This window comes from Salmo trutta, chromosome 16 (assembly GCF_901001165.1).
Source record: "Salmo trutta chromosome 16, fSalTru1.1, whole genome shotgun sequence".
Classification (NCBI taxonomy): domain Eukaryota; kingdom Metazoa; phylum Chordata; class Actinopteri; order Salmoniformes; family Salmonidae; genus Salmo; species Salmo trutta.
Genome location: NC_042972.1, coordinates 19,695,746 through 19,721,221, shown reverse-complemented (window position 1 = coordinate 19,721,221; position 25,476 = coordinate 19,695,746). Strand labels below are relative to the sequence as shown.

Sequence of the window (25,476 nt, the reverse complement as noted above, 5' to 3'; positions counted from 1 at the left end):
GTCGATATAGGACTCGTTTTACTGTGGATATAGATACTTTTGTACCTGTTTCCTCCAGCATCTTCACAAGGTCCTTTGCTGTTGTTCTGGGATTGATTTGCACTTTTCGCGCCAAAGTACATTCATCTCTAGGAGACAGAACGCATCTTCTTCCTGAGTGGTATGACGGCTGCGTGGTCCCGTGGTGTTTATACTTGCGTACTATTGTTTGTACAGATGAACGTGGTACCTTCAGGCGTTTGGAAATTGCTCCCAAGGATGAATCAGACTTGTGGAAGTCTACAATTTTTCTTCTGGGGTCTTGGCTGATTTCTTTTGATTTTCCCATGATGTCAAGCAAAGAGGCACTGAGTTTGAAGGTATGCCTTGAAATACATCCACAGGTACACCTCCAATTGATTCAAATGATGTCAATTAGCCTATCAGAAGCATCTAAAGCCATGACATAATTTTCTGGAATTTTCCAAGCTGTTTAAAGACACAGTCAACTTAGTGTATGTAAACTTCTGACTAACTGGAATTGTGATACAGTGAATTATAAGTGAAATAATCTGTCTGTAAACAATTGTTGGAAAAATGACTTGTGTCATACACAAAGTAGATGTCCTAAACAACTTGCCAAAACTATAGTTTGTTAACAAGAAATTTGTGATGATTCCAACTGTACTTAATACGGAACATTTAAAAAACGTTGAACATTTCTTCAATTGCAGTCGCAAAAACCATCAATTGCTATGATGAAACTAGCTCTCATGAGGACCGTCACAGGAATGGAAGCCCCAGAGTTACCTCTGCTGCAGAGGATAAGTTCATTAGAGTTACCAGCCTCAGAAATTGCAGGCAAAAATAAATGCTTCACAGAGTTCAAGTAACAGACACATCTCAACATCAACTCTTCAGAGGAGACTGCGTGAATCAGGCCTTCATGGTCGAATTGCTGCAAAGAAAAAACACAACTAAAGGACACCAATAAGAAGAAGAGACTTGCTTGGGCCAAGAAACATGAGCAATGGACATTAGACCGGTGGAAATTTGTCCTTTGGTCTGGAGTCCAAGTTGGAGATTTTTGTTTCCAACTGCCGTGTCTTTGTGAGACGCAGTGTGGGTGAACATATGATCTCCGCATGTGTATTTCCCACCGTGAAGCATGGAGGAGGAGGTGTTATGGTGTGGATGTGCTTTGCTGGTGACACTGTCTGTGATTTATTTAGAATTCAAGGCACACTTAACCAGCATGTCTACCACAGCATTTTGCAGTTATATGCCAGCCCATCTGGTTTGGGCTTAGTGGGACTATCATTTGTTTTTCAACAGGACAATGACCCAACACACCTCCAAGCTGTGTAAGAGCTATTTGACCAAGAAGGAGAGTGATGGAGTGCTGCATCAGATAACCTGGCCTCAACCAAATTGAGATGGTTTGGGATGAGTCAGACCGCAGAGTGAAGGAAAAGCAGCCAACAAGTGCTCAGCATATGTGGGAACTCCTTCAAGACTGTTGGAAAAGCATTCCAGGTGAAGCTGGTTGAGAGAATGCCAAGAGTGTGCAAAGCTGTCATCAAGGCAAAGGGTGGCTATTTGAAGAATCTCAAATATAAAATATGTGTTATTTCATAGTTTTGATGTCTTCACTATTATTCTACAATGTAGAAAATAGTAAAACAAAAATCCTTTGAATAAGTAGGTGTTCTAAAACTTTTGACCGGTAGTGTACAGTCGTGGCCAAAAGTTTTGAGAATGACACAAATATACATTTTCACAAAGTCTGCTGCCTCAGTTTGTATGATGGCAATTTGCATATACTCCAGAATGTTATGAATTGTGATGAGATGAATTGCAATTAATTGCATGTCCCTCTTTGCCATGCAAATGAACTCTATCCCCAAAAAACATTTCCACTGCATTTCAGCCCTGCCACAAAAGGGCCAGTGGTGCTTGGATTCATTGTTCTTCCTCTGTCAACCATGGTTACCTGCAAGGAAACACGTGCTGTCATCATTGCTTTGCACAAAAAGGGCTTCACAGGAGAGCGAACTTCAAGGACTTCAAAGAGAGCGGTTCAATTGTTGTGAAGAAGGCTTCAGGGTGCCCAAGAAAGTTTGGGGTTCGGGGCACCACCAGTACAGAGCTTGCTCAGGAATGGCAGCAGGCAGGTGTGAGTGCATCAGCACGTACAGTGAGGAGAAGACTTTTGGAGGATGGCCTGGTGTCAAGAAGGGCAGCAATGAAGCCACTTCTCTCCAGGAAAAACATCAGGGACAGACTGATATTCTGCAAAACAGGTACAGGGATTGGACTCCTGAGGACTGGGGTAAAGTCATTTTCTCTGATGAATCCCCTTTCCGATTGTTTGGGGCATCCAGAAAAAAGCTTGTCCGGAGAAGACAAGGTGAGCGCTACCATCAGTCCTGTGTCATGCCAACAGTAAAGCATCCTGAGACCATTCATGTGTGGGGTTGCTTCTCAGCCAAGGGAGTGGGCTCACTCACAATTTGCCTAAGAACACAGCCATGAATAAAGAATGGTACCAACACATCCTCCGAGAGAAACTTCTCCCAACCATCCAGGAACAGTTTGGTGACGAACAATGCCTTTTCCAGAATGATGGAGCACCTTGCCATAAGGCAAAAGTGATAATTAAGTGGCTCGGGTAACAAAACATCGATATTTTGGATCCATGGCCAGGAAACTCCCCAGACCTTAATCCCATTGAGAACTTGTGGTCAATCCTCAAGAGGCGGGTGGACAAACAAAACCCAACAAATTCTGACAAACTCCAAACATTGATTATGCAAGAATGGGCTGCCATCAGTCAGGATGTGGTCCAGAAGTTAATTGACAGCATGCCATGGCGGATTGCAGAGGTCTTGAAAAAGAAGGGTCAACACTGCAAATATTGACTCTTTGCATCAACTTAATGTAATTGTCAATAAAAGCCTTTGACACTTATGAAATGCTTGTAATTATACTTCAGTATTCCATAGCAACATCTGACAAAAATATCTGAAGACATTGAAGCAGCAGACGTTGTGGAAATTAATATTTGTGTCATTCTCCAAACATTTGGCCACGGCTGTATATACAGTAGTCAGGAGAAAGGACGGGTATTCCCCTAGAATTACATATATACTGTAACTATTTAAATTGTAATTCAAAGGATCTCTGTGGGGATTCCTTCGACTTGATAATAACTTGTTTAGAACAAGAGGAGGCCAGAGACTAAATATAGCAGCTGCTAACACAGTGTACCAGCCAGGACCAACACAACACAGTGTTTATTTTTATAATGGTTTATTTAATCCATTACGTGGCGGTATTACTGTAGTTAAGAAATAACCTGGATAAGCAAAACTGAGCCACAACAACACATAATAGATGGGAGGAGGCTGAAATGGGAAAGAACATTTTCTTCATCTGTATTCAAATGAGCGTCCAAGATTATCATAAAACAACAGAATCAAAACAGTAATTGAAAAAAATTGCATTATCTTATGAAAATGATTGCAGTAAGTAAATACACTGAATAGTAATTGTATTTAATGATACTTGACTCGTGCGCGCACACACACACACACACACACACACACACACACACACACACACACACACACACACACACACACACACACACACACACACACACACACACACACACACACACACACACACACACACACACACACACACACACACACACACACACACAGCTTTGTTGTAGGTCCATGGTAAGTTAAAATAAGGAAGGCTGGACAGGTCAGATCAATTAGGAGAGGATAGTGACCTGGAGTGCCCCTCTCTCACACACCTATTAGTCAGAGGCTGACACTTTCAACTTTCACTGACCCTGTGTGTGACCATGTGTGTGTGTGTGTGTGTGTGAGAGAGAGAGCGAGTTGGTGTGTGTGCATGTGTTAGTGTGTGTGTGAGAGAGAGTTTGTGTATGCCCATGTGTGTGACAGCAAAAAAGCTTAGGTAGTCAGACATTTCCCAGAAAGCCCCTCTCTGGAGTGACACTCATTTTTGCCAGGGATGTCAGGGAATGAAAAGGGATCCTGGGAAGTTTAAAATTCCAATCACCTTGACTAGAGTAATTTAACACACATATTCCTGTGAGGGCACTTGCAATTGGTGAGAGACATCTTGTTCTGGCACCTCTACAATCAGGTGTAAATTGTGATCAAGGATCACCACCTGAGGGAATTACTCTTTGTTAAGTCTGGATTTGTGGGACTTTACATCACACGACTTAGAACACCTAATCTCAGATATTCCACTCTCCGTGTCTCAGTCTGTGCACCCTTTCTTTGCCGTCAGAGTGGTGTGGGCTCTGAGAGACTTAAGGGAGTGTGGTGTGGAGGTTCTTACCACCTCCAAGAGAGTGAGAGCCTGTTTGGTGTGTGCTTGTTGTGGTTCTATATCCATGATGCAGCTGCTAGCCTCTCTCCCCAACGCTACGTCCTACCTGGGAACGTCCCCCGAGGGCGAGGAGCTCCTGCCCCGAGCCGGCTTCATCACCCTCTCCATCGTCATGGCGATGTTCACCGTACCGGCCATCGTGTTGAACTCCACGGTGATCGTGGTGTCACTGATGAACAAGCAGCTGAGGCAACCTCTGAACTACGCCCTGGTCAACATGGCCGTAGCTGACCTGGGGACAGCGCTGACTGGTGGGGTTCTGTCTGTGGTCAACAACGCTCTGGGGTACTTCTCCCTGGGACGGACCGGCTGTATCATAGAGGGATTCTCTGTGGCTCTGTTTGGTGAGTGGCTCCCAGAACCGTCTCTGGGATATACTTATTAAGTTGTTTCACATACACATAGACATTGATGACATTCATTCCTTCTCTACAAATATGGCCTTACTGTAAAGTATACATTTGAAAAAACATGTACTGTATTAAAAGTCTATATTTGCTTCAAAAAGTACGATTGTATTGTAAACTTTTTTAAAACATATTTTCTAATATGGAACCATGTTGATTTTGTCTCAATTGAATTATTTTGTTATGGCCATCTAGCTGAATCATTATTTTGAATCAAACTCGTAATTAAACAAATTCTGAATCAATTTAAAATGAGTTCTCGTAATGATTCTGTCATACTAATCAGTCATTGCAATCTTCAGGCAACATATCTGTAATTACTGTACCTTTAATTACAACAACAATATCATTTGCAAAATACCTTTACGATGAGGCCCTGTGGAGCACTGTATGACTGCTGTACTGTACTGTACTGTACTGTACTGTACTGTACTGTACTGTCTGGCTGGGGTGTACTGCAGGTATCACGTCACTGTGCACGGTAGCTCTGATTGCCATAGAGAGGATGTTTGTGGTGAGCAAGCCGCTAGGACCAATCTCGTTCCAGACCAAGCATGCGGTTGGGGGTGTGACCTTGTCATGGGTTTGGTCTCTCATCTGGAACACCCCGCCCCTATTCGGCTGGGGAAGGTACTGTAATGACATCAGATTAATCCGCCACACTGGCATGTACTGATGACGTATCATGTAATGAGACCACGCAGATTATAATAGTAAACCATGACTAAACTTCACTTCCCTTACAGGTACGAGCTGGAGGGCGTGGGGACGTCGTGCGCCCCGGACTGGCACAACCGGGACCCCAGTAATGTGTCATATATCCTGTGCTACTTCCTGCTGTGTTTCACCGTACCCTTCCTCATCATCGTGGCCTCTTACTCTAAACTCATTTACACCTTAAGACAGGTAGGTCCACTCAATGTGTAGTTTACATGCACAGCCCTAAAGGTGTGTCTGCTCAGACAGTGTCTGTGCCAGTCTGGTAGTGTGCGTCATAATTAGGGCTAATCAGGAGTTTTTCCTGATCTCAAGACCTGAACCGGAAAAACTCAGCCTGTAGGTTGGAGTTGTTCTTGGTCAGGTTATATGGTCAGGAAAAACTCCTAGCCCAAGACATACTCTCTGTATGACTACATATTGTCTGTGCCATGCATTCGGCAAGCCTTACATACTGTACTATCCATATTCCACAACCTGGCTGTGTTGTTGTTGTTGCAGGTCTCTGCAATGGGCTGTATAGAAGGGGGTGCAGCAGCCAAGGCGGAAGCTAAGGTGGCCCGCATGGTGGTTCTGATGGTGGTTACTTTCCTGATCAGCTGGCTGCCCTACGCTACCCTGGCCCTCGTGGTGGTCTCCGACCCTGATGCCCACATTAGCCCTCTGCTGGGTACCGTGCCAGTCTACCTGGCCAAGAGCAGCACCGTGTACAACCCTCTCATCTACCTCTACATGAACAAACAGGTACACTTATAAATCAACCTCTACATGAACAAACAGGTACACTTATAAATCTACCTCTACATGAACAAACAGGTACACATACTGTATAAATCTACCTCTACATGAGCAAACAGGTACACATACTGTATAAATCTACCTCTACAAGAACAAACAGCTACACATACTGTATAAATCTACCTCTACAAGAACAAACAGCTACACATACTGTATAAATCTACCTCTACAAGAACAAACAGCTACACATACTGTATAAATCTACCTCTACATGAACAAACAGGTATAATTATAAATAAACAGGTATACTTATAAACCTACCTCTACATGAACAAACAGGTACACATACTGTATAAATATACCTCTACATGAACAAACAGGTACACATACTGTATAAATCTACCTCTACATGAACAAACAGGTACACATACTGTATAAATCTACCTCTACATGAACAAACAGGTACACATACTGTATAAATCTACCTCTACATGAACAAACAGGTACACATACTGTATAAATCTACCTCTACATGAACAAACAGGTATAATTATAAATAAACAGGTATACTTATAAATCTACCTCTACATGAACAAACAGCTATACTTATAAAACCATCAAACAAGATGGGATGGAACATCACTGCAGAATGCTGTGGTATCCATGCTGGTTAAGTGTGCCTTGAATTCAAAATAAATCACAGACAGTGTCACCAGCAAAGCACCCCCACACCATAACACCTCCTCCTCCATGCTTCATGGTCGGAACCACACATGCGGAGATCATCTGAGATCATCTACTCTGTGTCTCACAAAGACATGGCGGTTGGAACCAAAAATCTCAAATTTGGACTCATCAGACCAAAGACAGATTTCCACCGGTCTAATGTCCATTGCTCAAGTTTCTTGGCCCAAGCAAGTCTCTTCTATTTATTGGTGTCCTATAGTAGTGGTTACTTTGCAGCAATTCGACCATGAAAGCCTAATTCATGCAGTCTTCTCTGAACAGTTGATGTTGAGATGTGTCTGTGAAGCATTTACTTGGCCTGCAATTTTTAACAAGGCACACCTGTTAATGGAAATGCATTCCAGGTGACTATGACATGAAGCTGGTTGACAGAATGCCAAGAGTGTACAAAGCAGTCATCAAGGCAAAGGGTGGCTACTTTAAAGAATCTCAAATCTAAAATATATTTGGATTTGTTTAACAGTGGTTTAACACTGGTTACTACATGATTCTATATGTGTTACTTCATAGATTTGATGTCTTCACTATTATTCTAAAATGTATAAAATAGTACAAATAAAGAAAAACACTTGAATGAGTAGGTGTGTCCAAACTTTTGATTGCTACTGTACATACAGTACATCTTCTATTCATCTACACATGTGTATAGATGGGTTGGTTGTTTAGCAACAAAACCAACACACATTTTTCCATATTAGCATAGACGTGACATCAGTCAAAACACCTCAAAACAAGACATGGTATCAAGAACAAGCTCAAACCAACTGAAACGTTCCACTTACGATTCACACCATGGCAGTTTCTTTGTTGCAAGCTATCTGGCCATTTAGAACCATAACAAGACATGGCCTTATGCCCCTTTGAAATGTGCGCATCGTTTTCGTGACGTCAGCAAACCAGTCAATTAAACACTTTGTTTGTATTGAAAACAAGATCAGATATAGGAAGCAAAAAATGTCAAGGATGATAATAAGCCTATAAATGTGATAGGAGATTAAGTTAGACACTAATCTGTAGAATGATCACTGCAATGCGCCTTGCCACAAACCAGACACTCATTGGCAGTCCAAAGACACCATCTAGTGGAGAAAAATGTGAAAGTCATTTCAGTCACCATTAGCTCAGGTCCTGTGGTGGAACATTGTTTCACTGCGACTTAATCTCATACAGTTTTGTGATTGAACAGCCGCTGTTTACCATGAACAGTTATTTTAAACATTGAAGCCATTTGATATACAACAAAATGCCTGACACAGTAACAGTGTGTGATGATGGTGTTGTGTCTTGTCCAGTTCCGGAGATATGCAGTGCCATTCCTGCTGTGTGGGAGGGACCCATGGCCATCTGAGGAGGAGGGGTCAGAGATGCAGACCACTGTGGCAACCATCAACAACAAAGTCTCCCCCAGTTGATCCATACAGGCATTTAGATAAATCCACTAATGGCACCAGCGGCACCAATAAAGTGTCACTCATATTCTATGCCTTTTTTAATACATTCATTAAATATACCTCTTAGTTTGTAAGAATGACTTATTAACACCTTAATAAGGAGATTTGCATGACTTTCTTACCTTGTCATAACCAAAAAAGCTTTACAGAGTATGGTTTTAATACTACATCCAGAATGAGATGAGAGACAGGAGGTTTAAAACTGGCTGATCACAGAGTATGTTACCTACAGTATGTTACAGAATGTATATTAACTGTGGAATCTATTGTTACTTTATGGTAAATATAAAATACTATGAAAATGCTGTTCAATACATAATGCATGGCTTATCTATAAACAAAGCACAAATAATGAACATACAGTGTAGAATTTCAGTGTAAGTTTATTCAGTAATAATCATTAGAAAATAAAATATCATTATTGATTAAAATGAATTCAAGGCAAAAAAAATGGAAAAAAAATGAATTGATACAAAACATAGAGGGTCATAATAAAGCATTTGCTACTAAGAGAAATCATGTTCACTGAATAAAAACATTACAGAGAAAATATAAGGACTTTCAAGTAGAGAACATTACCATGGGTCTTTCCATATGTTTGTACATATTTTACATTATCTTCTATTTGAATACATATTTAATAACAGTAATAGTAGTAATAGTAATCATAATAATTATAATAATAGAATGAAAACGAATCAAAATGTTTAAATCAACAAGGGTTTCTCTGTAAACTGGTATAATACCATTGGATTTATCTTTTTTTAACCCACCAACAGAGGAACAGTGCACCTTGAAAATGTATATTTTTTTCTTAATTTTTTTTCAGATTCTTTCTGTCCCAGCATTGAAAGGTGAGGTGTAAATGACAAATATAGATTTCACTAAACCATACACACAGTCACAAAAAAGTACAAAATTGTCTCACCTTAATTCACAAAAATGTGTATAGAAAAAGGAGAAACAATAGCACTATACAGTTACTTGTGCAAAGACAAACAGCTATGTGCTAATATTGAAATACCATTGGTATAGAATGAACCAAATCATTTTCTCTTTTCTTTTTTCAGGAATCCCTGACATGAGGTAAAAGTATGTTTGTTTTATCTTTAGTTTAACACAACCTTTTTAAAAGTGTTTACAAAATAATGCATATTTTCAGTTTATCAGTAATTGCTACGAATAGTATAACGTGCCTGGAATGCGCATTGGTCCTTTCACAAGATAATTCTCAACAAAAAGACCAGAACACATTTTTTTTTACTCAAACAATTCAAAGAGCCCTTTCAATGTGCACACAAAGTGGAAAACCTACATTTTCACGACGGTATTCAGGTTGACTGAGAACGCAATGCGAACTCATGAACTACAAATCAAACACTCATGAATTACAGATCCCACATGTCTCATCACCTACCCATCATCTGTGCTTATTCAAACTATCCAGGGCAGCGCCTGAAAAAGAAGTGAACTTAGTACTTTATTTTTTGTCTGCTAGTGTAAAGTAATTTTGTGGTGCATCAATTTTCAACTTGCGTTGATAGCAACAAAAGTGGAGTTTTCTTGTAAAATGAGCCATAGTACAAACACTCCCTTCTCATTGGACGGATAAGATGGCTGTGGGAAACAGACTGGTTGGTTGAGAGGGAGGCTGATATGTTTTCCCCAGACGATGCTGGACCACCACGAGGTATAGTGTATGCAGAGAGAAGCCAGAGAGGCTGAGAGAGTGAGGGGGTTAGTATTGCTTAGCCTCTCTCCAGCTAAAACACTTCAGGCTAAATATGACACGACAACACAACAGAAGAGGACAACAATGGTGGAGACCGTGGACCTACCTAGACCATGATGATACCTAGCCTGGTCCCAGATCTGTTTTTGCTTTTGCCTACTCCATTGTCATGTTTTGCTTGACAATTCCGTAAGGAGTTGGCGAGAGAGCAGAACCAGACTGGCACCCAGGCTAGATGCAGCCTCATCACGTGAGCTCATCTGCCCTGTCAACATCCCTGATGAATACGTGCCTCCCCAATCAATCACCGTGCAGCCCATCTGTCCAGGCTCACACCGGCTCAGTCTGTCACAAGCCTCGCACACAACAACATAAAGGCCAAGTGATTAGGAAGATTCAGTTTGAAAGGATCAGTGGAATTAACTTACATTAATCGTGATCAACAAGTCGTATATTGAGGAAAAATCCCAATAAAAGCATTGAGAACGACAGGGAGATTTCTGTTCATCTCACATCTATCATATTGTTTTCTTTCAGCAGCAGAAGGCATTTCAGTTGGGACAGATGAAACTAATAAAGTTGTAGAATTCATTTCAAAATGGGCAAATGAAGCAGCATTGTCAATGCACTAGGCATTCGACCTTTCTGTGCTGTGCACCTCCTCTGCACAACATATGCAAACACGGAAGGTTAGTATCACATCTTTATAAAGGTACAATAGCCTCCTTGAGCCTTAGCTAACATCAAGTCCTACAAAGATGCTCTTAATAAGGGGTACTTTACTTTGTGGTACTGCTGTTGGTGTGGTTTGAGTAACACATATACAGTGTTCTTATGCTCATAAAACAAGTAAAAAAAACAAATACATTTGCATATCTTGTGCAGCTGTGTTGTTACATGAAAAACAAAACGATTAAAAAAAGCTGTTCACAGACATGTCAAGGATGCATATGAGCAACAACAAAGAAAAGGCAAATAAATGTCAGAATATTGTACCTAATAAAATAATAACACCAGCGATCTTCTTTCCTGGTAGCATAATAGGATTCATTAGGGTGTGTATTGCTGATCTTCTTTCCTGGTAGCATAATAGGATTCATTAGGGTGTGTATTGCTGATCTTCTTTTGAAATGGTACACAATTACAAAATATAGAACATCTCTTTACAAAGTTTTTCTTTTTGTTTATATAATACAATTCATTTACAGTATATCTACTATGAAATATTCATTGTCAGGCTATTGTCAAATGAAAAACAACCTGCCTGCTAGTGCATTTATTCCATGCTGTAGTCGTCTCAGAAGTGTATATCTCCAGTTGGATGATGCTATAAAGGTGACTGATATCTCCTGCATACGTAAACTGGTTATTCTCTAAGAATCTGTTCGTTGTGACCCATCTACAGCCATCTTTTAATTATTTATGCCAATGACTCCGGGATCAAAGTTATACTAAAACATCTAAGGGGGGTTAGGTGGGGAGAGATATGCCTTTCTATGCTTGCATTGAAAACTTGCATGATATGCCAAAATCTTAATAAAGTGACAGAGGGAATGACATCTTACATCTGATTGTCATCACCCTTAACGACCTGCCCACGGTACCTCACGCCTCTGCCAATAGGTCCATCTCCTCCACTGACACGCCATGTCCTCGTCTGCGATTGGCTCGTTGATGAACCTGTGAGTGTCACCTCCAGACGGTGACCTATGACAGATGGTCATGGCCTCCTATGCGCCAGTAGTGTCGGTCTGGGAGGGTGAGACTAACATGGTTCCCTGGCACCAGGATTGGCTCCTAGTCCTGTGATTGACAGAAGTGATGTGAATTCCCTGGCTGGCAGAGGGCGAGTGAGAGAATAAGTGTGTCTCTCTCTCCTCATAGGTGCCTTTCTCTTCCATGTAAAAGGCACTTCTTTTGGTCGTAAGCCAATAGATGCATTTCTCATTTAGTTTTCCACTGATGGTACTGTAGTCTATATGAAGTAGAGTACATACAGCTAATAGTTAGTTTCTAGTAGTTTATTCTCCAGCCGATGCTATAAAGTGGTGATGCAGATCATCTCGTCTGCCAGGTCCTCCTCGTACGGTAATCTTAGCTCCACCTCCGGCTCCTCGTCACTGTAACTGGCCGTGGCGTCCTGGAGGTCGTAGTCCCGCTCACTCATGACGGGGTACACATTGACCCCATTAACCGCCGGCGCCACACCGCCGTTCAGTAAGTGGCTGGCCGCGCTCTCCATCTCGTCAATGGTCATCTCGCACGCGTCCGCTATCTCGTGCTTGGTGGCCGCCACGAACTTTGGATCCTTGGCGTATCTCCCGAGCCCCTCTGATATCAAAACCTGCGTGGCAACAGGAGAAAACCGACCACATTGTGTAAACGTGGGTCATTTAAATTACTGTTAGTCACCAAAGTTTGTATATCTGAGTCTGAGAGTTTAAACCATCAACACCTGTGGCAACTCCTGTAGTGTGCACACCACCCACCGCTCCCGAGTATTTTACTCACTAATGTCCAATCTCTGGATAATGAAATTGATGAGCTCAAGGCAAGAGTTGTTTTTCAGAGAGACCAGGGATTGTAACATACTCTGCTTCCATGAAACATGGCTCTCTCGAGATATACTGTCTGACTCTGTAAAGCCAGTTGGGTTCTCAGTACATCGCGCCAACAGGAACAAACATCTCTCAGGGAAGCAGAAGGGTGGAGGTATATGTTTTATGATTAACGACTCATGGTGTAACTGTGATAACATACAGGAACTCAAGTCCTTCTGTTCACCCGACCTAGAATATCTCACAATCAAATGCCGACCGTACTCCCGTTCTCCCGAGATAATTTTCATCAATAATAGCCACAGCAGTCTATATCCCCCCAAGCGGATACCACGACGGCCCTCAAAGAACTTCACTGGACTTTATTCAAACTGGAAACCACATATCCCGAGGCTGTATTTATTGGAGCTGGGGATTTTCACCAAGCAAATTTGAGGAAAAGGCTCCCGAAATTCTATCAACATATTGATTGTTGTACTCGCGCTGCTAAAACTCTCAACCATTGTTATACTACCTTCCAGAATGCATATAAGGCCCTCCCCTGCCCCCCATTTGGCAAATCGGACCACGATTACATCTTGCTCCTCCCCTCCTGTAGGCAGAAACTCAAACAGGAAGCACCCGTGGTGAGGACTATTCAATGCTGGAATCTACGTTTCAAGATTGTTTTGATCACGCGGACTGGGACATGTTCAGAGTAGCTTCAGAAAATAATATCGACACATACCGATACGGTGAATGAGTTTATCAGGAAGTGCATAAGTGATGTTGTACCCACTGTGACTATTAAAACCTACCCCAACCAGAAACCGTGGATAGAAAGTGCGAACCACCGCATTTAACCATGGAAAGGTGACTGGGAATAGGGCCGAATACAAACTGTTCAGTCCGCAAAGCAATCAAGCAGGCTAAACGTCGGTATAGGGACAAAGTTGAGTTCAACGGCTCAGACACGAGACGTATGTGGCAGGGTCTACAGATAATCACAGATTATAAAAGGAAAACCAGACACCGTTGTTTTGCTTCCGGACAGGCTGAACACCTTCTTTGCTCGCTTTGAGGGTAATACAGTTCCACCGACGCGGCCCGCTATCAAGGCCTGTGGGCTCTCCTTCTCCGTGGCCAACGTGAGTAAGATATTTAAGTGTGTTAACCCTCGCAAGGCTGCCGGCCCAGATGCTATCCCTAGCCGCGTCCTCAGAGCATGCGCAGACCAGCTGGCTGGTGTGTTTACAGATATATTAAATCTCTCCCTATCCCAGTCTGTTGTCCCCACATGCTTCACGATGGCCACCCTTGTCCCTGTACCTAAGAAAGCAAAGGTAATTGAACTAAATTACTATTGTCCCGTAGCACTAACCTCTGTCATCATGAAGTGCTTTGAGAGACTAGTCAAGGATCATATTACCTCCACCTTACCTGCCACCCTAGACCCACTTCAATTTGCTTACCGCCCCAATAGATCCACAGACGATGCAATCGCCACCACACTGTATACTGCCCTGTCCCATCTGGACAAGAGGCATACCTATGTAAGAATGCTGTTCATTGACTACAGCTCAGCATTCAACACCATAGTACCCTCCAAGCTCATCATCAAGCTCGAGGCCCTGGGTCTGAACCCCGTCCCGTCCTGGACTTCCTGACGGGTCTCCCCCAGGTGGTGAAGTTAGGAAACAACACCTCCTCTTCGCTAATAGTCCACACTGGGGCCCCACAAGGGTGCGCGCTCAGCCCCCTCCTGTACTCCCTGTTCACCCATGACTGCGTGGCCAAGCACGCCTCCAACTCAATCATTAAGTTTACAGACGACACAACAGTAGTAGGCTTGATTACCAACAACGATGAGACGACCTACAGGTAGGAGGTGAGGGCTCTGGGAGTGTGGTGCCAGGAAAATAACCTCTCACTCAACGTCAACAAAACTAAGGAGATTATGGTGGACTTCAGAAAACAGCAGAGGGAGCAGCCCCCTATCCACATCGATGGGACTGCAGTGAAGGTGGAAAGCTTCAAGTTCCTCGGCATACACGTCACTGACAAACTGAAATGGTCCACCCACACAGACAGTGTGGTGGAAGAAGGCGCAACAGCGCCTATTCAACCTCAGGAGGCTAAAGAAATGTTTCTTATCACCTAAAACACTCACATACTTTTACAGATGCACAATTGTGGGCATCCTGTCGGACTGTATCACCGCCTGGTACGGCAACTGCACTACCCACAACCGCAAAGCTCTCCAGAGGGTGGTGCGGTTTGCCCAACGCATTACTGGGGGCAAACTTCCCGCCCTCCTGGACACCTATAACATCCGATGCCAAAAAGATCATCAAGGATATCAACCACCCGAACCACTGCCTGTTCACCCTGCTATCATCCAGAAGGCAAGGTCAGTACAGGTGCATCAAAGCTGGGACCGAGAGACTAAACAGCCATCACTAGCACATCAGATTCAGCTGCCAATAGACATAGATTAGGAATCACTGGCCACTTTTAGAAATGGATCACAAGCCACTTGAATAATGTTCTGTATTTAGCATTACCCATCTCATATGTATAAACTGCACTCCACACTATTCTACAGTATCGTAGTCACTTTTAAATTGTGTTTACATATTGCATCACCCATTTCATATGTATATACTATATTGTATTCTATACTACACCACTGACTGTTAAACAGCCATCTCCAGCACATCAGAGGCTGCTGCCTATTGACAATGATTAGGAATCACTGGCCACTTTAAGGAAATGAAGCACTAGCCACTTTAATAATGTCTCCGTATCTTGCATTACTCATCTCATATGTGTAAACTGTACTTTAATTGTGTGTAAATATTGCATCACCCATCTCATATGTACAGCCGTGGCCATTTTTTTTTAGAATGACACAAATATTAATTTCCACAAAGTCTGCTGCTTCAGTGTCTTTAGATAATTTTGTCAGATGTTACTATGGAATACTGAAGTATAATCACAAGCATTTCATAAGTGTCAAAGGCTTTTATTGACAATTACATGAAGTTGATGCAAAGAGTCAATATTTGCAGTGTTGACCCTTCTTTTTCAAGACCTCTGCAATCCGCCATGGCATGCTGTCAATTAACTTCTGGGCCACATCCTGACTGATGGCAGCCCATTTTTGCATAATCAATGCTTGGAGTTTGTCAGAATAAGTGGGTTTTTGTTTTTCCACCCGCCTCTTGAGGATTTGACCACAAGTTCTCAATGGGATTAAGGTCTGGGGAGTTTCCTGGCCATGGACCCAAAATATTGATGTTTTGTTCCCCGAGCCACTTAATTATCACTTTTGCCTTAATGCAAGATGCTCCATCATGCTTGAAAAGGCATTGTTCGTCACCAAACTGTTCCTGGATGGTTGGGAGAAGTTGCTCTCGGAGGATGTGTTGGTACTATTCTTTATTCATGGCTGTGTTCTTAGGCAAAATTGTGAGTGAGCCCACTCCCTTGGCTGAGAAGCAACCCCACACATGAATGGTCTCAGGATGCTTTACTGTTGGCATGACACAGGACTGATGGTAGCGCTCACCTTGTCTCCTCCGGACAAGCTTTTTTCCGGATGTCCCAAACAATCGGAAAGGGGATTCATCAGAGAAAATGACTTTACCCCAGTCCTCAGCAGTCCAATCCCTGTACCTTTTGCAGAATATCAGTCTGTCCCTGATGTTTTTCCTGGAGAGAAGTTGCTTCTTTGCTGCCCTTCTTGATGCACTCACACCTGCCTGCTGCCATTCCTGAGCAAACTCTGTACTGGTGGTGCCCCAATCCCGCAGCTGAATCAACTTTAGGAGACGGTCCTGGCGCTTGCTGGACTTTCTTGGGTGCCCTGAAGCCTTCTTCACAACAATTGAACCGCTCTCCTTGAAGTTCTTGATGATCCGATAAATGCTTGATTTAGGTGCAATCTTACTGGCAGCAATATCCTTGCCTGTGAAGCCCTTTTTGTGCAAAGCAATGATGACAGCACGTGTTTCCTTGCAGGTAACCATGGTTGACAGAGGAAGAACAATGATTCCAAGCACCACCCTCCTTTTGAAGCTTCCAGTCTGTTATTCAAACTCAATCAGCATGACAGAGTGATCTCCAGCCTTGTCCTCGTCAACACTCACACCTGTGTTAACGAGAGAATCACTGACATGATGTCAGCTGGTCCTTTTGTGGCAGGACTGAAATGCAGTGGAAATGTTTTTTGGGGATTCAGTTCATTTGCATGGCAAAGAGGGACTTTGCAATTAATTGCAATTCATCTGATAACTCTTCATAACATTCTGGAGTATATGCAAATTGCCACCATACAAACTAAGGCAGCAGACTTTGTGAAAATTAATATTTGTGTCATTCTCAAAACTTTTGGCCATGACTGTATATACTGTACTCTATACTATGCCACTGTATCTTAGTCCAATGCCGCTCTGACATATATGTATATATATTCTTAATCCATTCCTTACCTAGATTTATGTGTATTTTGGTTATATTTTGTGAAACTGTTAGATATTACTTGTTAGATATTACAGCACTGTCGGAGATAGAAGCACAAGCATTTCGCTACACCCGCAATAACATCTGCTAAACACGTATATGTGACAAATAAAATGTGATTTTACTTGAAGCTAGCTGGTTAGTTAGCTATAGCTACTCTGAAGCTAGCTTGTTGTACTAGAAAGCAATTTAAACAAATTGAAAAAAAGTAACTACAAAAAACGTTGTTTATTATCTTCTGAAGCAATTTGGTTATCCTGTCTTGATTGTAGAAGTTCTAATTTGCTATCTCACAAAATGAAGAGAGGTTTAGTCAGTGAATCAGGCCGTCTCAATGGTAACCAGATACTCTTTCGCAATACATGCCAGTAAAACACCTTAAGTACGCACTTAGATAAGGAAATATTTGAGGGGCTCGATGCAACGCCCTTAAACAATTCCCTTAGGCAAGGGAAAATGATTCCTTAAGCTAAACCCTTACGGGAAACACGACAGATGTTTTATGCAAGCGGGCCCTGCTCCCTACAAGGTGCAGAATCTACACCCAGGCGTAGCTCATAAAAGGGCTTATGCCCAGGTGGTATCATTTCTAGGTCCGGCGTAGAGCGCATTTTACGTTGGACGTAGTTACGACCCATGTACGACCGACTGGTGCAACTGGCCCCTGGACACCAACCAGCCCTCTCCTTCCCTGCCCTCCCCTGCCTTACCGCCTCCACCAGGCTGGTAGCGCTGCCTCTCTTCTGGTGGTAATGCTGTCGGTACTCTGGGGGCAGCTGGAGGTGGACAGGGGAGTAGGTCCTCTGGGAGTACTCTGGGTCGTCTGTGTACCACGAACTCTTCCTCACAGACACCTGGCTGCTGGAGGCGCTCTCCCTGAAGAGAAGAAGAGATTCAGACACTCTTGGAGGGCAATGGAAGAAAGGTGAAGGATGAGAATGACTGAATGAACACAGCAACTCGATGGTTATTATCAGAGTTCTACACAACTTTCTTAGGGACAAAATAATCAAAGTGAGTGTGGCTCCTGCAACCATTCGAAGACTAATCGTTTGTGGATTCTGTCGCGAAGGAATGGGATGCGTGGTATAGTGAGCAGAAGTAGTTTCGGTGTTTGGGTTTTTCACTGGTAATTTGGTCAAATCGAGAGCTTGGGACTATTAGGTTCTATCTGCATTTTTGTCCAAATGTAGTTATTGACATTGCCTTGTTCTGTTCAATGTTCTCTACTTATATGGCTATTTGCATTGACCCCCTTTTTACGCTGCTACTACTCACTGTTTATTATCTATGCATAGTCACTTCACCCCTATCTACATGTACAAATTACCTCAACTAACCTGTACCCCCGCATAATGACTGGTTTCCCCTGTATATAGCCTCGTTACTGTTATTTTATTATGTCACTTTTTTATTACTTTAGTTTATTGTTTTAGCAAATGTTTTCCAACTCACTTTTTTTGTTGGTTAGGGCTTGTCAGTAAGCATTTCACGGTAAGGTCTACTACACCTATTGTATTCGGTGCATGTGACAAATAAAATGTGATTTGATTTGATATGTAGAACTGGAAATACCCCAGTGCACGCTGTTTAAGCTCAAAAGAATGCAATATAAAAATGAATAACAACATTAAAACCAATGAGGGTTTGGAACTTTAAAGCCAGTTATCTCAGAATCATCTTTTTACAGATAGAACCTTATAGTCCCAATATATCAAAATAACGATTTTGCAGGTTTTAGCATCTTCCGAATTTCGGAAAAGGGAAGGAATGTTCAGCCTGTAACTTCCAAAGAGAGGAGGTTCCGCTCCTCGTTCCGGTTCCGCTCCTTGCTCCGGTTCCGCTCCTCGCTTTAGCATCTCTTCATCTTTTATCTTAAAGGGATAGTTCTAGTTCACCCAACTGACAACATGACATATTGGTTTCCTTTCCCTGTAAGCTGTCTATGGACAAGCATTTTTGGACATGATGCACGAAAGATACTAATATCGGCCCTATTACTTGAATGGGATTTGTGCCACAAATGCTAAAACGTCAGCATGTGGAAACAGTGCCAGGGAAACTAACCCAAAGAATGAATTGCTGTCATACCTTGTCCATAGACTGCTTACAGTGTTAGGAAACCAATGTGTCATTTTGTCATTTTATTTTGTTACGTGCCAAAATAACAGATATATTAAAAATAAAAGTTCCACATTACAGTCACAAAATAAGGGTCTCACATTACTAAAACCAATCTGTAGCCTTCATCAGACGAACAGACAGAACAATGAAGGAGTCTTTTATATACCTGCGTCCGGGGAGATCGACCCTGATGAGGGGCGTGTAGTAGGGAGACTGTTCCTTACTGGCCGGAGTGGCGGGGGGAGTGGCCCAGGAGCGGGTGGAGCGGGTGGGGGAGAGACGGTGGGCTCTGCTGGAGTCCAGCCCTGCTACAGCCATCACCTGTAGAGGAAGAGACAGACGGCAGGAACAAACACACTGGTCTAGAACCCCTGGTGAAGCACTGTGTTGGTGAATCAATTCATGCAACATAGTGCACTAGTAATATGAATGTGTGTGAATGTATGTGTGAACTACATGGAGGTGCAGACGCAAAGCTGTCTACTGGATGTGTTACCTGGTGGTACATTCCATGCAGTTGTACAGCAGTGCACTGTGAGAAGTGTGTGTGTGTGTGTGTGTGTGTTACCTGGTGCTGCATTAGGTGCAGTGGTAGTGCAGTGCGTTGGTGTGGCAGCTCATCCTGACTGCCTTGCCTTCTCAGACACTCAAAGTTGAAGGAGGGCCTCCGGTGACCTGGTTGTGTGGCGGATAGGTGGACAGGACAGGAGGGTGAAACTAGTGAAACTAAACTACTCATGCAGGAAACAATGATGACATGCAACTAAAGGGCATCAACACACATTCACAAACAAACAAAATGTCATGAAGGTGTCTTTAAAATGATAGAGTACCAAGTCAGCGGCAAGGCAGTTTAATGAAAGAGTCAAAAACGGTGCGTGTGTGTGTGAATAGCTATTAGCTTTTATCTAACCTCAGTAACAGTATATTTGACGACAAGCATCAGAAGCATTTCTGGGTAGAGAGGAGGGGCGTTACCTTGAGGCGTGGCAGGAAGCATCCGTCTCTTAGGCGACCTCCTTCCGTCTTGGTAGAGGGGCTGCTCATCGTCGTCATAGTAACTGTCGGGGTGGTGGTAGCCTCTAGGAGTCTCATACTCCGTGTCACTGTTCTGGTACCTGTCCAGGTATTCTTTATAGGACCTCCTGGAAGCCAAGGATAGGGTGTTGGAGGTGAACTAGCTACTTAAAAAAATATAGCGGGCCACATTTAATAGGCTTCAGGTCCACATCTGGCTTGCGGGCCGCTAGTTTGAGACCCCTGCTCTAGCAGAAGAGAACTAATTGTGAGGTACACTACATGACCAAAAGTATGTAGACATCTCATTCCAAAATCATGGGCATTAATATGGAGTTGGTCCGCCCTTTGCTGCTATAACAGCCTCCACTCTTCTGGGAAGGCTTTCCACTGGATGTTGGATACAGGGACTTGCTTCCATTCAGCCACAAGAGCATTAGTGAGGTCTGTCACTGATGTTGGACAATTAGGCCTGGCTCACAGTCGGCATTCTAATTCATCCCAAGGGTGTTTGATGGGGTTGAGGTCAGGCTCTGTGCAGGCCAGTCAGGTTCTTTCACACCAATCTCAACCAAAAAATTCTGTATGGACCTCGCTTTATGCACGGGGACATTGCCATGATGAAACACGAAAGGGCCTTCCCCAAACTGATGAAAAACAGCCCCAGACCATTATTCCTCCTTCACCAAACTTTACAGTTGGCACTATGCATTCGGGCAGGTAGCCTTCTCCTGGCATCCGCCAAACCCAGATTCATCCGTCGAACTACCAGATGGTGAAGCATGATTCATCACTCCAGAGAACGCGTTTCCACAGCTCCAGAGTACAATGGCGGCGGGCTTTACACCACTCCAGCTGACGCTTAGCATTACACATGGTGATCTTAGGCTTATGTGCGGCTGCTCGGCCATGGAAGCCCATTTCATGAAGCTCCCGATAAACAGTTATTGTGCTGACGGTGCTTCCAGAGGCGGTTTGGAACTCGGTAGTGAGTGTTGCAATCGGGGAAAGACGACTTTTACGCGCTACATGCTTCAGCACTCGACAGTCCCGTTCTGTGAGCTTATGTGGCCTACCACTTCGCGCTGTTGTGTCCTAGACGTTTCCACATCACAATAACTGCCATTACAGTTCACAGGGACAGCCCTAGCACGGCAGAAATTTGACGAACTGACTTGTTGGAAAGGTGGCATCCTATGACGGTTCCACATTGAAAGTCACTGAGCACTTCAGTACAGGTCATTCTACTGCCAATGATTGTCTATGGAGATTGCATGGCTGTGTGCCCAATTTTATACACCTGTCAGCAACGGGTGAGGCTGAAATAGCTAAATCCACTAATTTGAAGGGGTGTCCACATACTTTTGTATTTATAGTATATAAACGATATTTAAGATAAGACATATATTTCTGTGAGGCTGTACAGGTGGAGTGTTACTTTACCTGTCTCCTGACAACATGCTGTCGTCCTCGTAGAACTCATCCCCGCTATAGTACTCTCCTGAGTACCTGTCATCGTCAAACTCCTCCTCCCGCCGGATGGTCGGGTGGCGGACGTCTCCCATGTGGGACCTGGAAGGGGGTGAGGAGTCAGGGTTCAGAGGTCAGAGGAGGGGTGGTGCCCAGTGGAGGCTGGTGTCACTTTCAAATCGGAGGATGGGCTCATTGTAATGGCTCGAATGGAATGAATATAATGGTGCCGGTTCCAGACATTACTATGAGCGGTCCTCCCTTCACTAGCCTCCACTGGTGGTGCTGGACTGCGAGGGGGATCATGGGGGAACAGGGCCATGCACTGCCATGCAGACGCAAACCTCCAGCCTCCAGGGGGCAGCGATGCAACAGAACCAACGCCCTCATCATCCACCACCACAGCCTCATCAAGACAACAGGGACATAGACAGTAGAAGCAGTAGACCAGTGGACATAGCATATAGTATCGAAGAGCATCACTCAGTGTTCACTAACACTTCTGTTGTCAAAGGTAAACTATGGTTTCCTGTACGTTCATTTGGGAAGTCTTCAATCAAATGTATCAAAACTTACATTTCCTTATTATCACCCATCTCAGTCATGGTTTACTTAAAGCGACAGTTGACCCAAATTACAAAATTACTTTTTGGTTTCCTTACCCTGCAAGCAGTCTATGGACAAGGGAGAACAGCAATCTATGCTTTGGTTTGTCCAATATCATTTTGTAATTTGGGTGAATTGACCCTTTATTGAAAGACATTTCTGAGGGTTTTTATACTGGTCGTTGTTGGCCTCTTAGGAAGTATCAGAGCTAAGGAGTAAGGTAAGTTTCCATACATATCCATGTGGTTTGAGCATCCGAGTTCCTCCAAGGCAAGCACTTCAGTTCACTTCTCTTTTAGCAGTGCTCTCTTCCTAGCAGACATGCACACAGCAAGACTGGTCTAGGGCTAGGCAGTGTGCTGGCCAATCAGGCCTCTCCTTTCTCTGTCAAACATCAGAACACTGGGTCAAGGGATACTACTCCACAGACAGGTGGTGGTGCAGAGACAGGGAGAGGGATGACTGACTAGAACACTCAGCACTAACTGAGCAGGGATTAGGGTTGCAAAATTCCAGTACCTTCCCCAAAACGTAGAGGTTTTCCAGAAATCCCGGTTGGAATATTGCCAGAATCAGTTACAGGCATTTTGCAACCTTAGCAGGGATGCAGTCAGTCACAAACTGGCCCCAAAAAACGGAATTCAAATGAAAAGTTCCCCTTTGTCATGGTGGACACATACTGCTCTAGACATACCTAGGAAAGTAACATACAGTACCTAACATAGGTCTCATAGTAGCGCCTTCTGTCCAAGAAAGCAGAGAGATGGTTGAGAGAAAGCATTTTGGTTAGGTAGGAGAAAGGGAGGAGAGAACAGAGAGAAAAGGGTAGGGAGTCACATATATATCATACAGTATATGAAACATATACATGCATTCTTATATATGTATAATTCAAGAAGGAAGACAGAGGGGTGACAGATGTGTGTACCAATGTTTGGGGAGGCAACATTTTCTGAAATGATAAGAATTGAAATGGACTTTGAACTCAACCCTGGGGTGCTCCAGAGAGATGTATTGACTGCTTGTGGGATGGGTAGCATGAAGAAATATAAAATGTGTGTCGTTAGCCACTTATATGGAATGAAGAAGCTGGGATTGGTCAGTTTAAGGGAGGGTCTGAGAGGGTACGTGCTATAGGTCAGTGACAAGGAAAACGTTTGATAAGGAGAGGCTAGGTCCTGCCTTTATAATGGCTAGGTCTAGGTCCTGCCTTTATAATGATAGATACACAGAATGGCCTTATGGCTAATGGTAGCTGCATGCTTACTCTGCATGCTAATTTATATCCCAGGTTTGTTCTATTGTACAAAAACCCTTAGTGTTGACATCATCATACACACGTAGACAGCTGTATGACTACGAGGGACTCAGAGAGTCGCTCAGGTGCATTGACAAGGAGGGACGGAAGAGTTTAAAGGTTAGACATTATAGTTTCTAAACTATTGTGGCATTTGAAGTTTATAGTACATGAAGCTTCAAGCCACAGACATTTCCCCATTCTCTCTTACTATAAGTAATCAATCCCATTCAACAACACATGACTCGTCACCCATTTAATTTCACGGCCAGAGAGAGAGATGGCTGATGGTCAGTGTGTGGTCACCTTTGTCCTTGCGGCGTGCCGCGAGAAGGTGGCTTGTCGTAGTCCGGGTAGTAGGGGCCGCCACGGTGTCCAGGATAACCGTTGGCGGGGGGCGGAGCGTGCTCGTAGTAGCGGTGGTGGTGTCCTCCTCCGTTGGGCAGACTGGACACGTTGGCATTGTTCAAGTTGATGTTGGTGGACTTGGGCGACTTGCCATAGGAGGAGTTGTGGTGGTGGTGGCGATGGTGGTGGTGGTGGTGGTTAGGGTGGGACATGGCATTGGCCCGGCAGAGACGGCCCACCGGCTGCTCCATGTGGGCGTAGTGCGGAGGCGGCTGCACTTGCAGGGGCCGCTGGGTGGCGTTGGTTTGGTGACTCGATGAGCGCCGGTGGTGGTCCCCGTTCACGTGGTTGACGTGGTTACCGAACAGGCCGCCGTTGCGCTGTGGAAGAAGACTCAAGGTCAAATGTTCAGGGACTACTTTCTGTTCAACACGGAGGATGAATATGCAATGCTACTTATGTGCAAACTGGGTTGACTTGTTGTGATTGTTGATTTGTTTTCCTTTCAGAAATCATTGTATGGGCGGAAAATAAGTTCAGAAGCTGGTTCAATGGTTCATGGTATATGTGAGCAAAATGGAGGCACTATAATTGCTTTTTTTCATTTCAACTGAAAAAGGTAAAACAGAAGAACACCAAATTGCTTACTTCCTCTGAGATTAACATAGTACATTGTCCTTTTCCTACACCTACAGGTCTGATCTATGCAACGATGTCCAGTCCACCTTTGTGACTGAGTTTAGAGCATTGTGATTTTGGTCTATAAATGGAAGGCGCTGCGCTATACAAATAAAATGTCATATTACAGACTGTGTATGTCTATGTCTGCTGTGTACAGTATATACCTCCAATAGGGACATTGATGTGGGGCATTATAGACTACCATTACCCTAATATTCCATTTACCCAACCAATCCATTCCAGCAAGACAAAATAAATATACGTGCCATACATTTACCCCCTCAGGCAGATGAATTGAACAAGTTACCCTATAAATCTCCTCGTCCTCCTCTGGAATAAAGTCTACTAGCTCGTCATCTTGCAGGTCACATGATATCGCTCGTCGAATTTCAGGCCCGATATCATGTAGCGTGCGAAGGCCAGCCTGTAACCATGACAATAGAGGGAGGGGCTAAGGGCTGGTAGGGGGGGTTCTCTTTCAGGCAAAGAGGCTCTTCACACACACACACACACATACAAACAAGATCAAAAACACACACAGACACACACACACGCACACACAGCTGCCCTTTGCTGGCTCTCACGCAAAACCTGAAGTTTACAGACGCCCATATAGGACGGTGCTAGACAGACTGTGAGAGATGAGAACATTTATAAGAGACAA

General features: G+C 43.6%; 1 protein-coding gene and 1 pseudogene across 1 annotated transcript; one reads left to right on the top strand and one right to left on the bottom strand.

Annotated features, from left to right (window-relative positions):
- The first annotated feature begins 4,410 nt into the window (after window positions 1-4,410).
- On the top strand, window positions 4,411-8,655 carry LOC115150242 (parapinopsin-like). Its single transcript, XM_029693329.1, has 5 exons — window positions 4,411-4,760; window positions 5,285-5,453; window positions 5,570-5,729; window positions 6,042-6,284; window positions 8,318-8,655. The coding sequence occupies exons 1-5, from the start codon at window positions 4,421-4,423 to the stop codon at window positions 8,435-8,437; spliced, it is 1,032 nt and encodes a 343-aa protein (XP_029549189.1). The 5' UTR covers window positions 4,411-4,420; the 3' UTR covers window positions 8,438-8,655.
- A 186-nt stretch (window positions 8,656-8,841) lies between these two features.
- Window positions 8,842-25,476, bottom strand: part of LOC115150244 (voltage-dependent L-type calcium channel subunit alpha-1D-like) — a 131,304-nt pseudogene continuing 114,669 nt past the window's right edge.